The 15,551-nt window shown below is 34.6% G+C and overlaps 1 protein-coding gene across 40 annotated transcripts in view; it reads left to right on the forward strand.

The window, feature by feature from the left end:
• The window catches only part of RIMS1 (regulating synaptic membrane exocytosis 1), a 479,788-nt gene that overhangs the window by 318,223 nt on the left and 146,014 nt on the right, over window positions 1–15,551 (forward strand). For 22 of the 40 annotated variants that reach the window (XM_033867410.2, XM_033867435.2, XM_033867418.2 and 19 more), the window contains exons 5-12: window positions 1,057–1,180; window positions 4,469–4,515; window positions 6,536–6,648; window positions 8,518–8,648; window positions 9,234–9,405; window positions 9,530–9,683; window positions 10,819–10,890; window positions 15,302–15,455. In XM_033867410.2, coding sequence (XP_033723301.1) covers window positions 1,057–1,180; window positions 4,469–4,515; window positions 6,536–6,648; window positions 8,518–8,648; window positions 9,234–9,405; window positions 9,530–9,683; window positions 10,819–10,890; window positions 15,302–15,455 — 967 coding nt within the window. Of the gene's footprint in view, window positions 1–1,056; window positions 1,181–4,468; window positions 4,516–6,535; window positions 6,649–8,517; window positions 8,649–9,233; window positions 9,406–9,529; window positions 9,684–10,818; window positions 10,891–15,298; window positions 15,456–15,551 lie in introns of all 40 variants that reach the window. The other 18 variants (XM_019929180.3, XM_033867415.2, XM_033867413.2 and 15 more) reach the window with 1 other exon arrangement.

Here is a 15,551-nt window from a genome sequence, read left to right on the forward strand (position 1 = left end):
ACACATTTCCTTTGCTACTAAAGTGTTATAGGCACTGAGAACAACGAAATAAGCAGAAACGTAAGAAAAAAAACTAAGACACTCCAGAGTATCACTGAGGCTGGGATATTTCAGCTGAGCCTCCGTTGTCACTTGAAGGATACTGGGCGGAGGCATTTGAGACCTAAAACTGCTCTAAATATTTATGAAAATAAATAATTTTTCCCAAATGGTCTTTGGTGAAAACTCTAGTTAACATAATAGGTTGTTTGCATTGTGTATTTTCACATCGTAGCACTCTCCTTGATGACTCTTCAGTTATCTAACAACCTAATAAGCACTATCGTTTTATTACTTTAAACGTATTTTCTAATTTTACTTTAATGCTCACAATATGTATTATGTATAGAACGTGTGTGTTATGAACATCTGGAAGTGGGTTAACTGTCATGCAACAGTTTTACATCTGCTTGCTTTGTAACTTGCCATATAGCTCCTTGCGTTACCCTCTGGGTATGAATTCAAATCCTTTCATGCATTTTTATTCTGTTGTGCATCTGGAGAAGGCAATGGAACATGACTTATAGTTGGAAAATTCATGCTAACAAATGTTAACTGCTGTTTCTACTAAAAGTAAAGCAGGATTTATGCAGCGTTTAATAATCTTTCATGTATAGAGCCGCCTACATTTATTATATGGAGGGCATGCTGCTAATTATTATTTTTTAATGTTTCCAAATGAGCTGTGCTAATTCCATCCCATAGCATGAGATGATTTTTATATGATTTCTGGTATTTCTCAAAAGATAAAGGTAGATTGTATTGTGCTGTTTCCAGTGACCAGTAATATTCTATTGGGGAAAGAAAAAGAAAAAGAAAAAAAAAGAAGAAGAAAAAAAGTGTCTAGAAGAAACATTTAGCTGCCATTATATGGCAATCAATTTGCTTTCAAGAGCAGAGCCTAGACAATTAAATTATTTGTATATGTTTTGCATTTCTTTGTTAAAAAAAAACAAGAAAAGATAAAAATAAACAGAATATATAAGGTAAAAAAATACCCTTTTTTTTAAATTCAAGGGGATGAAGTTCTAGAATGGAATGGTAAACCCCTGCCGGGAGCTACAAATGAAGAAGTTTACAACATTATTTTAGAATCAAAATCAGAACCTCAAGTTGAAATTATTGTTTCAAGGCCTATTGGGTAAGGCTAAAAAAACTTACTTCTTAAGTTTAGTAAATTACATGTATTAGCAGGGTTTTTAAAAGAAGTTTATACATTCATACAGTACATGTTAACATGGATAGTTTTTTCTTCAAATATGGGCATACATTTTAGAATTTTTAAATCTCTTAATTTTTAAACTTGAATACTGAATTTTCTTCACTACATTTTAGAAGCTCCAGAATTTAACAATTTTAGTATCAAAAAGTATTGATCTGTATTTTTCAGAAGTGGACTATAAAGTAAAAATATTTTATTTTAATGGTAGAACTACTTATTTTTATTAATTCTAAACTATTATAGTATTTCCTTAAAGGGAGTCACTAACAAACTCATCTTCTTGTGATATTTAAAATAGTAATCATTTCATACGTCTACATGCACTTTTTATTATTCTACTAAGAATGGAATATTTTTTCTATATCTTTACCCATGGGTAGTTCCAGATTTTATTTAAAATCAAGCAAGTTTGAAATATTCAAACATTTTAATTGGCCATAATAATTGCTATGATATTTTTGAAACTCCAGTATTCAGCATAATTTAATTATCTACAGCCAATGGGATATTTTCTCTGTGTATAGAGTTCCCATATTGGTAGATTCTCATAACAAGTCCACAGAGTCCAGAACATTCATTTTGCCTGTCTGTAATCTTTTGGAAGGCATTTTGAACTGTCTCATTATAGTTGGCTTAATGTTTGAGTACATTTTTGGAAATTATTCCCTTTTTTGTATTCTCTAAAATATTATAGAGCCATTAATTCAAGACTTTTTATGCTGGAAGAGTTAGTAACCTTAAATTTTTGTTGTTCTCATGGATATATGTCAATGCAAAACATACCAGAAAATATAATTATCCTAATTCTCAAAGAACTGAAACTGTATGATCATATATTCCAAAGAAAAATCTATATACAGAACTCTAAAATAAAGGCAAACTTATAACCAATTTTAAGTGGTGATTATTAAGAGTAAATATTGAAGGCATTTGCAGAAGTATTGTACATTTCCATGCAGATTTATTAAAAATAGTGACACTATATAATTTATGCTAGTTTTACATGACGTGTTTTAGTGCTGAGGTAAATATGAGGCTGGAAAAGAGGTAAGTAAATTGGAAAATGAATCAAAAGTATAAAAAACAAAATTTAAAATCAACCATTGTGCACATTGCCAAATACTTTCAAATATATAGTGGTTTTAAAAGTAATCAGCTAAAACGCCATTGATTCATGATGACTTAAAAATAAAAGAACTAACAGACAATTAAAGTGGACTGGAATAACACTTTCATTATATTTAGTGTTGTGCAAAATTAATTTTAAAAGTATTATTTGCATAGCCACACCTAAACTGTCTTGGATTGTGGAATTCAGAGGAATATGGGAATATGAAGCTTATATTTAAATAAAAATCAATCTGGCATCAACTTTCCAGTTAATAGGGAAATGATTAGAATCGTGGAAGAATAATTCTAGCTATATTTAATAATTGTTTAATGTAGTTGTGTAATTAATTTAAAGCAGAAAGCAGATATTTAGTCATAGTTTTGTGGGCTAGAGATTCCAAGAAGCATTCCAAATGTAATTTACATGCTCATTGACCAGCATGGTCCAACAGACATCAGCCGTCCTGAGGTACCGCCCTCTTTTGCCAACCTACCTTTATGCTTATAATTGTTATTAAAACTATTTTACCACCTTGTGTGTGAGCAGAACAATATAAGAAGGTTTGTGTAAATGTCAAGTGGACATTTATGCATTAGAATATTACTGAAGCAATTAACATTAAATCTATTTTAATTCAAAATCACTTAAAAAATTTTTTTACGACTTCTCCACAATTCTTCTTTCACAGACACATAAAATTCAAAGCTTGTGTCTGGTTTTGGAGCTCCAAATTTAATTTTCATAACTGACTTTGAGGCTGATTTTCAAAGAAGTTGTACTATCCAAAAAATATCGTTTCTAGATTTTTAAGAATTGAATTTTATTTGCCTCGATGAATTCAGGAGAAGGTAGCAGAAGATAAATAGTTGGTTTCTTGTGTCTTAGATATTGAAATTTAGTCTAATTATTACATAAAACATATTTCATACGAATTATTAGTTGTACATAAATATATAATAAAACGTATTTATAAAATACACAACACAGGATGAATTGTCATTTGTAAGAAGTGTAAATTGTAGGTGATTAGGAGAATTACTTTGCACAAAAAAGTGAAAATGAAGAGTCAGGAAAATCATCAGACAGAAAATGAGTTTTGTTTCAATTCTCCCCAAAAGTGCAAAGTGAAGTTAGTTCACAAGGTAAGTGGTTAGAAATTCTTAAATAATATTCTGATAATTTTATTGGGACTAGCTAACTCCAGTCTGCTTTAATTTGTCTGTTAATATTTGCATATTGTTAATCTCCTTACATTGATACTAAAATATCTTGGAAAACAGAGGTTAAATAGTTTACTACAGTATAATTTCCAAACTAAGCTGGTCTAGGGTTCTAAGCCCACAGTGGATAATGGGTGAAGCTGAGGTCATATTAAATATTTATTCAGAACAATTTGTGAGTGTGTCAGGAGTGGGTGTTCTCACAAGTCACTTTCTAATCATCTAGTAAATGGCCATATATTTAGCTAACTTCAGTATAGAAATATGAATCTCTGTATAGGGTTATATATGTGTATATTAATTATATATACACATATATAAAATATTTTGGCTTTTCTGTTGCAAGCTTGAACCATTTTTAATTTCCAAAGCAATCCATCCTTTTCATTTTTTAACTTTGCCCATGATATTCACCATATTATTTTATTATCAAGAGATGTTTCCCTCCCTTTCATTCAGTAAACTCTTTCAGATGTGTTTGTAAAGCATATTACTGATTTATAAAATATGTGTCATTTTGATTTTCTAGAATTGAAATAAAATATTGCCTTTGACATTTTTTATTTCCAAAACCTGCTGTTTTGGTAGTAAAAATATTGTGGTGATTTTAGCCACAATATTATTCTGATTGTTGTCATGTTAAAGTGTTTTGCTATTAAATGTATAAAAACTTATTTTTCCTGCAGTTTTTTTTTTGTGTGTGGTGTTTGACATTCATGCACATTAGAAATTGCCTTTATGGTAACTCCCGTCCATTTCCACACCTGTAAAGACCCAAAAGGGTTTTCCACACCACTGAGATAAAGTGTGGCTGTGATTGCCTCAGACAGGGTGGCTTAAGCTAATGGGATTTTCACCATACCCTGTTTCTTTTAGTGACATTCCACGGATTCCTGAGAGCTCTCATCCTCCACTGGAGTCCAGTGAGTATAAGATTTACTGTCTCCTTTAGTTATTTGATGTAAATGAGTTGGCAATCATGGCGGTCATGGGAAACCCAAAGGAGTTCTGCTTTAAGATTTTTCTCTTTCTGCTCTTTGTGTGTGTGTGTGTGGGGGGGTGTCTATCAAAAGTTCAAAAGTCTTTATTGGCAATAACCTTCTGCATCATAGCAGTCAGGATGCACAGAGCAAAATTAATATACTAACAGTTCTATTTGCTGTACATGAAAATGCATTGTGATACTGGATTATTCAGGTTGATTGGAAATTGGCTCAGTGTCATGAACAGTGAAGGAAGCAGGCACATAAATAATTCTAATACAACCTAACGGTGTCAGATATGATCATGGAAGTGAGTGGGTGGAGTAGAGGGGGATTTCAGTGGAAATAAAGGGCCAGGGGACTGTGGCTAGAGGGTTGAGTTATCTACATGGGCATTAAAGGGACTCCAGATAAAAGAAGATGATGGGGCTTCCCTGGTGGCGCAGTGGTTGAGAGTCCGCCTGCCGATGCAGGGGACGCAGGTTCGTGCCCCGGTCCAGGAAGATCCCACGTGCCGCGGAGCGGCTGGGCCCGTGAGCCATGGCCACTGAGCCTGCGCGTCCGGAGCCTGTGCTCCGCAACGGGAGAGACCACAACAGTGACAGGCCCGTGTACCTCAAAAAAAATGTGGAAGTAACTCAAATGTTTACCTTGCATTGGATGGGAGTTAAATTAATTATACTTGGGCTTGCTTATTATGTAACCCAGCTTATAGGAATAGAAAATACAAGGTGATTTAAGGGGAAAACAAGTGATGGTTATAAGAAGGTAGAAAATATATGGATGGGATAAACAAGGAAGTGGAGATTAGGTTAGTAAATCAAATGCATAGCATCATATTCTGCATACCTGCTAGACAGGAGACCAGATTTGGTTTTGAGTTTTCTAATATAAAGAGGGAAATGGAACCAATTGCATAATTTATAGTGTTGATGTTATTTAAAAGGAAAAAAACTGGTATATTAGAAACATACTGACTATTAGAAGCAACAGTGTCATTGTACTGAGACCGAAGAAGAAAATTATCCTAAGAATACTTCATAGAAAAGACATAGTAATAAAGAATTTTATAGCACTGTTTCGTCTAGTTAAAAGTCTTCAGAAGGTACAGAATGACGCTGATTTAATTTAAACGTAAGTTGCATGTATGGAAAAAAATGTGGATGACATACTCTTGGGAAATGGTCCATAAATAGTGTTTTCTCAATAAAGCTAAGTTTTGAATAGCTGTAGGTTCAAGGTTATACTTGCTGGAGTAATAGCATTCTGCAGACATCCATATTGCTGGTTGTGGACACTTTATCAGTGACCCGGGAAGAGAGGACTTTCATTTAAAACGGGGGAGAAGAGCCTCACTGAGGGGCTGAGTGGGGAGCCAGCCTCCCTCCTCCACGCATGAATCACTAGACAGCATCCTCAGACAGGAGATTGATCTGTAAGATCAAAATCAAAAGAGGTGTAAATCGTATTTTAAAACAGTGATGAATTCTATCTAGGCTTAGACGCAGCTCATAAATTATGTGATATGTGCATTCATTTTAATTTCAGTGAGGACAGTTCATAGTAGATGATCCTAAGATAATTAACACAACGGGTACCATCTTTCTTATCACTGATAGCATGAAACCTTTAACTGTATGCGAGGCTGTACGAGAACATACACAGGCCAATACCCTCTAGAAACGCAGAAAGTCAGTACTTACAGAGTGGAGCAAATAAATACAGTATTTGATTATATCACTTTAAATACCTTTAAAATAGACAATTAACCAAAGAAAGCACGATGATAACTTTCTAGGACTATCCCACTGATAGTAGGTCCTACTCTTATGGACGCCATTGAATTATGGTTTTATACCAGTAACAGATGCATTTAACATTTCGTGAAAAATATGTATTCTCCACACATAGGTTACAAATATGTTACTAAAAAGTACTTGATTTTTTTTTCTCATTTTAGGTTCTAGTTCCTTTGAATCTCAGAAGATGGAAAGGCCTTCCATTTCTGTAATTTCTCCAACAAGCCCTGGAGCTCTCAAAGATGCGCCACAAGTCTTACCAGGACAACTTTCTGTATGTGTCTTTGGTACATGTTGGAGACCATTAGTATAAGCTCCCTGTTCTGAGTCTGTCTTTAAAATGTGTGGCTTTCTTTGAAGGCTGTGATACGGTCAGAATCATTTAACAGCATAATCTACTTCATCAGTTTTCATTAATTTATTATTAGATTGTTCTTTTACTCATATATCTGGAAATATTTATTGAATGCCTACAGTGTGCCAGATGTTCTGAACAGTAAGTGATAAATGATAACATGAAATAATAAAGTATCAGTTATTTTTTGTGTGCTGTATAAAAGTTTCTAAGGTAAGTAGTTGGTTAGATGTAATAAACCTAGAGAGTCATGGGCTGTTTACTTAACAACCTCTTGAGCCTGGATCCTGAGAAACTTAAATTTAAGATACTTTTTTAACTTCTTAAGACATTTGATGAAACTTTGGTTGCTGATACTAGTGTGAAAAAGCTACAGTTTTCTTCACTGTTGTTTTATATGTGATCTGGGAAAAGCTGGAGTAAAGAAAACATGGTTAGTTATTAGGAAAAGCTACATTTCTTCAGATTATGGTAGAACACGGGACATTTGTATTAATAACTAAAAGAAAATCTTGCTTCACATTGTTCTATAAATAGTTGATCATGTGCTACTTCGGTAATGTGTGAATTTCTATAGTCTGTTTTTGCTGCTCTTCTCTTAGTTTTAATTAAACAAAGAAGATAACTGTAAGTTTGCTGTGATTTTTGAAACGCTTCCTGGTTTTAGCTTCTGTTTTTAGTAGGTTAAAGATCTTTGTCTAGTCCCTGTGCTATTTTATCTGCCCTGCCGTCTTTTTTATTTCAGTGTGTGTGTGGGAATCTCTCATACACTCCACCTATTTCAGGTTTATGAAAAACACACCTCTGGTATTAATTAGGAACAGAGGTATGGATTGATACAGATCCGGGTTTGAATTCTTAACCTGCCCCTTACTACTCCCATGTTAAATTAGCTTATTTTGTTCTAATGACTCTTAAATGTATTCTGATCTATACCTATTAAACAACGCATGATCATAATTCTTATTTAACCATAAGCCCAAAACTAACTTCTAAATTAAAAAAAAAAATTAAAGTTAACATTGTCCCCTGCCAGCACAAATACTGCACTGACTGCATTAGGAGTTTGCAGGTAATATTTCAGTGTGCCATGTTCCTGGATTTTGTTATTAAGGTATCTTGTATCTTAGGAGAAATACCATTTGACCTTCGCTTGGTTTAAAGGCATTTACGCATTGTACCTTCCTTTGCTCCTTTCCACGTCTCTCATGAAAAGTTATCTGTAATAGGTTAATTATAAAAATTAAATAAGAAAAAAATACCAGAAAACAGCAGTACCTGATGTACAGAGGCATACAGCAAATGCATTTCCTGATGTCTTCCAAGTTACCTGCATATATTCTTCCCAACATCAAACATTTTATTTCAACTACAGCTGGCACTGCAGAATGCATTTAGTCATGCTATAATCATTATTAAGATACGTATAATCACCAAACACTTGCATTTAGCATTTAAAAACAAGGACAATTATTTCAATATCCCCCCCTCTTCCCTTAGTCTTTTCTAAAAATTTTATCATTAGTTTTATTCCATCGCATGATATAAGAGACTATAAATCAACACTGCAGGCCCGCCTCTTGTAAGTCACACTTAAAATGCGTGAAAAGTCAAGTTCTAAAATGGTTATGCTTTCAAGTTGGTATTCTTTGCAGAAATAATATCTATAATTCAGTTGTATTTTGCAATTTGAAATTTCCTTCTTCAAGAATAATTTTAGTATTTTTTGTGAAATTATAATGCCTCATGATTTTTACAAATGCTAATTTCTTTCTCCATTGCTCTTAGGTGAAGCTGTGGTATGACAAAGTGGGCCACCAGCTGATTGTAAATGTTCTGCAAGCAACAGATCTACCCCCAAGAGTAGATGGGCGTCCCAGGAATCCCTATGTAAAAATGTATTTTCTTCCAGATAGAAGGTATGGAATAATTTTAGAAAAAGTATGCAAAAATCTTTGCTAATTAGAAAAAAGTAGAATTTCCTCTCTTGGGATACGGTTTCGTATATGTTTTAAAGCTTTATCGAGGTAGAATTGACATACCAAAAATTCCGCATACTTTATATATATATATATTTTGATGAATTTGCACATATGCATACACCTGTGTTATAGCTTTAAAATGTAATAGATACTTCTCTATGAGGGAATAAACTATATTATCCCTAAAAGAAATTCCCTCAAGCATTGTGTTTCTTTAAAATAATCTGCCAATTTTAAAATTGTCCATTACCTTGTTTCCACATCTATTAGTCTTTGACAGCCACATCATTTAGAATGTACCTTTGTGTATGCGTTTCTATAATTTCTATAATCGTAACTACTGCCTACATTGTAGTTAAAACTAGAATCTTATTAAACTCGATAGTCTTTTCAGACTTGTATATTAAAAGTTATGAATGAAAGAGAGTAAACATCCCAAGAGCAGCGCTGCATGGAACTACAGTAGGTGGCAGCATATACTTGCGTTTGCTTTTTCATTGACAAAACATACTTATTTTTCAGTGATAAAAGTAAAAGGCGAACCAAAACAGTAAAGAAAGTACTAGAACCAAAATGGAACCAGACTTTTGTGTATTCACATGTGCATCGTAGAGATTTCAGAGAACGGATGTTGGAAATAACCGTGTGGGACCAGCCCAGGGTGCAAGAAGAGGAGAGTGAATTCCTTGGAGAGGTGAGGAGTGTCGTGAAGATCCGGGTCAGACACCTCGTGAGGCTTCTGTGATGTGCATTATTATGGCTGCTTTTATTATATTTGGGGAACGGCGCTTGATCTAACCTGAGAGCTGCCCTTTCAGATCCTCATAGAGTTGGAGACGGCGCTTCTAGATGATGAGCCTCATTGGTATAAACTTCAGACTCATGATGAATCCTCACTACCTCTGCCTCAGCCATCACCCTTCATGCCACGGCGACACGTCCACGGGGAGAGCGCCAGCAAAAAGCTGCAAAGTAGGTTAAGGCTCTTTTCAGTTACCAGAAGTAATTGTGTCGTTATGATCGAATCCGAGATGAATATTCAGGGTGTTTTTTCAAATGTTCATTAGAGATCGAAATATTGAATAATCAGTCATCTATATAAAGAGGCTTGACAAAACCATTTTCTGCATTTTCCCAATGAAAGTAATATATACAGTACAGTGGAGTAATTCCACAGCTGAAAACTTAAAAATTCTCGAATATAATTCTTTGCCCAGTCCTGATGGAGCTGTTCATTGGTTGACTGATGGGGTAATTTTTGTCATTATTGGTGGGTTGCTGCATAGAACATCTTAATAACAGTATAATTCCTGGATATTTTTAGTATTATTATTTGTGAGAAACAAGTTTTCAAAAGCATTGTAAAGTGTGTTTGCTGTTGTTCATCTGGTGATTGGGGAAAACACATTTTTTTCTGTACTTATTAATTTTTGAATTAATGACAAAATCTCTTATTGAACAGATGAAACTTAGAAGCCTCGTTTTGGTAATCTGGAACCAAATTGTTTTCCTCATATAATTAAATACTTCATATTAGTGCTTCTCTGATCAATCATTGCCTCAAAATTAATGTTTCATGCAGTGTGATGGCTAATTTTGAGGGCTAAACATAAATATTTTATAAAGGGCCCTGATGCCCTTTCAATAATATGAACTCGGTAGAGTTCCAGCCAAGAAAGTTCTCTTTGAACCTTTCCGCTCAGCCCCATCCTCCCTGAACTGCAGAGGAGGGCGCATAATTGGGTAGAAAACAGTATACACTTCGCTATAGACCTTAATTAAAAACAATTTGAAGAGTCAAAATACTCTTCTATGAAATCCCCTTCCTTCTATGTGTCTTCAGTAATTATGAGGATGCTGAGAATATGTTATCCTTGGATAACGAATATTTTTTTAAACATCAGCTCTGCATTAACTTCGTAGTACATATATGTATAACTGAATCGCTTTGCTGTACACCTGAGACATCGTAAATCAACTCTACTTCACCAAAAGTGAAAGTATTTAGTAAGAATGTAATTAGCTTTAAAAAAAAATGTGACCATGTCCTCCACATTTCCTGACCCGAGCGGACACAGAGGTATCTGTTTGCCTTCCTGTCGTGCAGGGTCCCAGCGAATCAGTGACAGTGACATATCAGACTATGAGGTTGATGATGCCATTGGAGTGGTCCCTCCAGGTGCGTGGGGGAACGTGGCCGGCTTCACTGTGCTTCCGTGCTTGCTTTGCTGCCAGCTTCCAGACGTCCTTGGGTCCCATATGGGAGATTTAGAGCACGGAGAAGTCTGGATTATACTATTCCATGGTGACTTGTCTTCCAAATTATTAAGAAAGTTTGAGGTGGACTAGTAAATACTCATTTAACATCCCCACTTAAATTAGTCAGCGTCCCCCTTAGAAGCTAACAAAGTTCAAATCATCATTTCACAATGCTCTGAGCAGAAGTGAAAATATGACTTTTGAAAGGATAGAGTTAATTCTGTAATAAAAATTCCATTCTCCTGTGTTTATACTGTATGTCTATGACCTCACTTCCTCCGTTTCTGAAAATAATGTAGCCTTCCATGGAATACGCTGAGACAGGTGCATGGCAGGGTTGAAAACTGCATGTGGCATGGCTTAGCCTTTAATGCTCTTGTGAAATGCTCAGCACTGATTATACGCAGAATGTGTCTGTATGTTTTAAAATAAGAAAATGCTTTAGAAAGATTCAATATTCGTTTGAAGTCATTGTCTTTTTGTCATTGTATAAATTAGTAAAGTCTTTGTGACACTGTGCAGTTCAAATCTATGTTTCTCATCTGAGTCTAGTCAGAAAGTGAGTCAAACCAAGTAGTGAAGACGTAATTTCTTGGCACTAATCCTGTTCCCTTTATTTACTAATGAAGAGTGGGGAGATATTCAAATAAGAAGACATTAAAGAGAAAATCTTTAGACATTAAAGAACATTAAAGAAAATCTTTAGACATTAAAGAAAAACTCCTATAAATAGGAGTTCTTAAAGACATTTCTTTGGGACAGTATTGACAGATGTTCCCTTAATTTACATAATTTCTCAGGTGGGGATGCACTTAATTTGAGGGCATTGGTTTTGGTAAAGTCAGTAGACATTACAAAGACTAGTGACTGAGGTCGCAATTTAGAGACATACATACGACTTCATTAAAACTGGGAGAAAATTATGGAGAGTTCCCTAAAATTAAGCTTCATTGATCACTGTATGAAAGTAGCAGATATCTTAAAAACAATGAATCTGGTTCTGTGCATATCTGTGTACTTAGATATTACTCCTTGATATCAGACCATCAGGGAGAGTTTGAAATAATAGTGGCTCATTGTGGATAACAGTTCATGTTTTGCTCTCTGAGTTTGTTGATTTATAAAAGGATCAGAATAATTAGGCACACTCTACCCAGAAACTTTCACCCAGAGTTTAATAGAATATTGTCTTTATGGAATTGAAAGGGGGAAGGTAGTTCTCCATGGTACCCGTTGGCATATTTAAGTAGAATTCAGACGATTCCTCGTAGGAAAGCGGTCTTGTCAACAAACCTTTCTAACAAGAATCTTGGCTGTTAATTCGTCTTAATGTTGTCACTTCTTACTCATCTGAATAGAATTTACTTCTGTGGGTGGTTCTCACAGGCTATTCACCTAAAATTTCACATTTTTATGATGAGGCCGGATAGCGAATGAATGAATGAATGAATGAACGGCTAATTCAACAAATACTTACAAAAACGATGAGTTTCTTCTTTTTTCCCTGAGAGACTACATGGGTAACAGCCAAAGTGGGAAGTATAGGACCGACTGCAGTGGTGTTAATTAGTGTTTGGAACCACCAAAGAACACTGAATTCTAGATATATCTATATTCCATCCTGATATAAACATATGATTATACATGTTTATATCAGGGGTTATCCTTTTACCATAGAGAAGCAGTGTCTGAATTGTCATTTCAAATGATATCCATTTTTATTTAGCATTTAAAATGTAACGAGGCAAACTTTTAATAGAATAGAACTAATAAATTATGTAAGCCAATCAGTAATATTTTATGTTCCCGAGATTTCTTCATAAATTAATAAAGAAGATAATGGAATTTATTTATATTTTAGGGGTGCCCTTCAGTGATTCAAAATGTATATATGGTAGCTTCTAAAGATATAATAAACAATACATTTTAAGTGAAGAGGAAAGATAGTAAAATAAGGGCAAGAAGCTAAAATAAAGTGAGGGGATAAGTTAATAAACAAGTGTGTTGATACATTACCAGATATTCTAAGAGGCTGATTACAGATTTCCTAGTGTCCAGTATAGGGAGAAATTTGTTCACGCGTGGATGCCAGGTAGTTCTACGTGTGTTTAACACACTCAATGAAGCTTCTGGTTACGTTTGCTGAAGCAGCTGGAAAGTGTCATTTAGATGTTCTACCGCAGCTGGGCCTTGAACTTCCTAATACCTGGCTTCTCTAGGACCACAGGGTTCTATGTCCTCGTTTGATGTATTACCACCTTTAAGCAGTTGAGACCTCCAGAGCTACATCTTACTACCTTTATGGTTATCATAGCCTTATTGTTACTTAAAATAAGTAATTTCAGCTGCTTAAGAAGAATAAAAATAACCACACACGGAATGCCCTCATCTGAGGCCAGGCGTCTGGCAACCTCAACTTTCAGACCATTACTGCAAGTTCAGAAAATGAAACAACAACAACAACAAAAACAACCCGATAACTTTGAACTAACTGAAACATTGAAATGAGCATAACATAGCAGTTCCTTCTTACCTTTTTTCTGAAGGCAGAGTGCCTGTTGTCAACAGTAAACTAAACATAATATAAAAAAATGAATTATTATAAAAAGCAGAGAAAGGCCTATGAATGCATATTAGGGTAGGATAAAAAAGACATTAATCTCTATGTAAATACAAAGAATCCAAGAAAAAAATGAATTATACCCTTTTACAGAAGATGCCTAAAGTCTCTAAAAATTACTTCAGAATCATTAATTATTCCAAATCGAAAAGTTCCATTTATATACCTTGAGTATTCACTGAAATCGTGAAATGGTGTTCCCAATTCAATCCTGACCTTCCATAATTACAATATAATTGATACCAAATGTTTTCAAATGATACCAAATTGTAATTTAAAATGTTTTAAGTAATTCAGACTTTGGATTAATTATCTTTAAAACAGCCACCATTATTTTTTAATATTGAACGATGAAATAAATTCACGACATGTAAATTTAGTTGGTTTCGTTCTAGACTTAATATTTGTATGTCTGAACAAGGAAATTTTCTACATGAAATTCAAAATAGTACCTGAATTGCTCTTATCTTTGTCATAAAATGAAATTATAAATTATACCACTTATGTTTCTATTATTTGGTCCTTTACCGATGTTTTTAGAGAGTAACAAAATAGCTGAGCTTCTTTGGTGTCAATATTGTCAAATTGGCCTTTATGTAATGTTTAAAGACCTTCCGTATATTCTAAGCTTAGTCAAAAGATTATACAATCGCAACAAATAAACTGTTGGGGAATTCAGTCTGCCTTTAATAATGATGTTACATGGCATATTTTAAAAATAATGTGAGAGTTGTCAAGTAAATAAATGAGTAGCAGTTCAAGCTACCCTGTTAGACTTAATGTTTTCATGGTTGTGTACGTTTCATGTAGTTGTAAATATCATCATTTTTCCTTTGGCCACAGAATTTTTTATTTTCCTTCCAATAATAGCAACCATAACCCTGTGAAAACATTAATTAAACTGTTACTATGGTTTGCTGTTTTATCTTAACTAAATCAGAGATCATAGAAACCTTTTGGTTTCAAGGGAGAATGACTTTTAGAATTTAATTTTAAGTAACTGTATTAACTTAATTATGTTAGGTTACTAACACATTTGTGGAATAGTTTCAGATGTCTGGGGTAGATTTGATAATTGTTTCTTTCGGAGGGTTGATTTGTTCTGCACTATTGCCATAGTCAGCTCCACCCATACCCTATTTTCATTTGAAAATTGCAGTGTTATCTGTGGTCCTCAAAATTCACAATCAGTGTTTGTTATAGTGAAGCCCTGCTGCTCTTCTTTGTCAATTAAAATTGGTATGGTAGCATCTTTATTTTCTTATTAGTGAAGCCATCTGAAATCCAACTAACATAATTTATCCTTTGGCAGAAAAATTCCAATAACATTCGAAGAGACACTAAATTTCTAAGCATGGACTTGTATATGAGTAACAGTTCACTGTCAAGTGCTTGATTTGTGTTGCTAAGAAAGTCACTCACTCATTCCGTAAACTAGTATCCCAACTCATCCTGACGTCTGAGGCATCAGCTGTCCTATTTGTCATGAGTATCTCCATGATAACCTTTGAGCCAAACTGTACCCGGTCCTCATGCATGTGTATGTTACATTCTGTACCTATACTTAGTAGTTTTGTCGATAAGGCTGGTAATACCGACTGCATGGCATCTATCTTCATAGGTCAATGGCCGCTTTCCATGTCATTTGATGTCTCCACATGACACTATAGAAGAATACTGACTCGTTGTTTGTGTATACTCTCGCCAGTAGGTTATAGGTCTAGTGCTAGAGAAAGCAAACCTTCAACATTAACTGTGCCAGAGCAGCAGAGAACAACGCATCACCGATCACGGTCGGTATCTCCTCATCGTGGCGATGATCAGGGGAGGCCGCGTTCCCGTTTACCAAATGTGCCATTACAGAGGTAGGCTTCGAGAAGAGCTTAGCATCCTTGACGGTACTCTTTATTATAATACAGTGCAAACTGCCACAAGACTCTAACAGAAATGAAATAATGGTT

This window comes from Tursiops truncatus, chromosome 12 (genome assembly GCF_011762595.2).
Source record: "Tursiops truncatus isolate mTurTru1 chromosome 12, mTurTru1.mat.Y, whole genome shotgun sequence".
NCBI lineage: Eukaryota > Metazoa > Chordata > Mammalia > Artiodactyla > Delphinidae > Tursiops > Tursiops truncatus.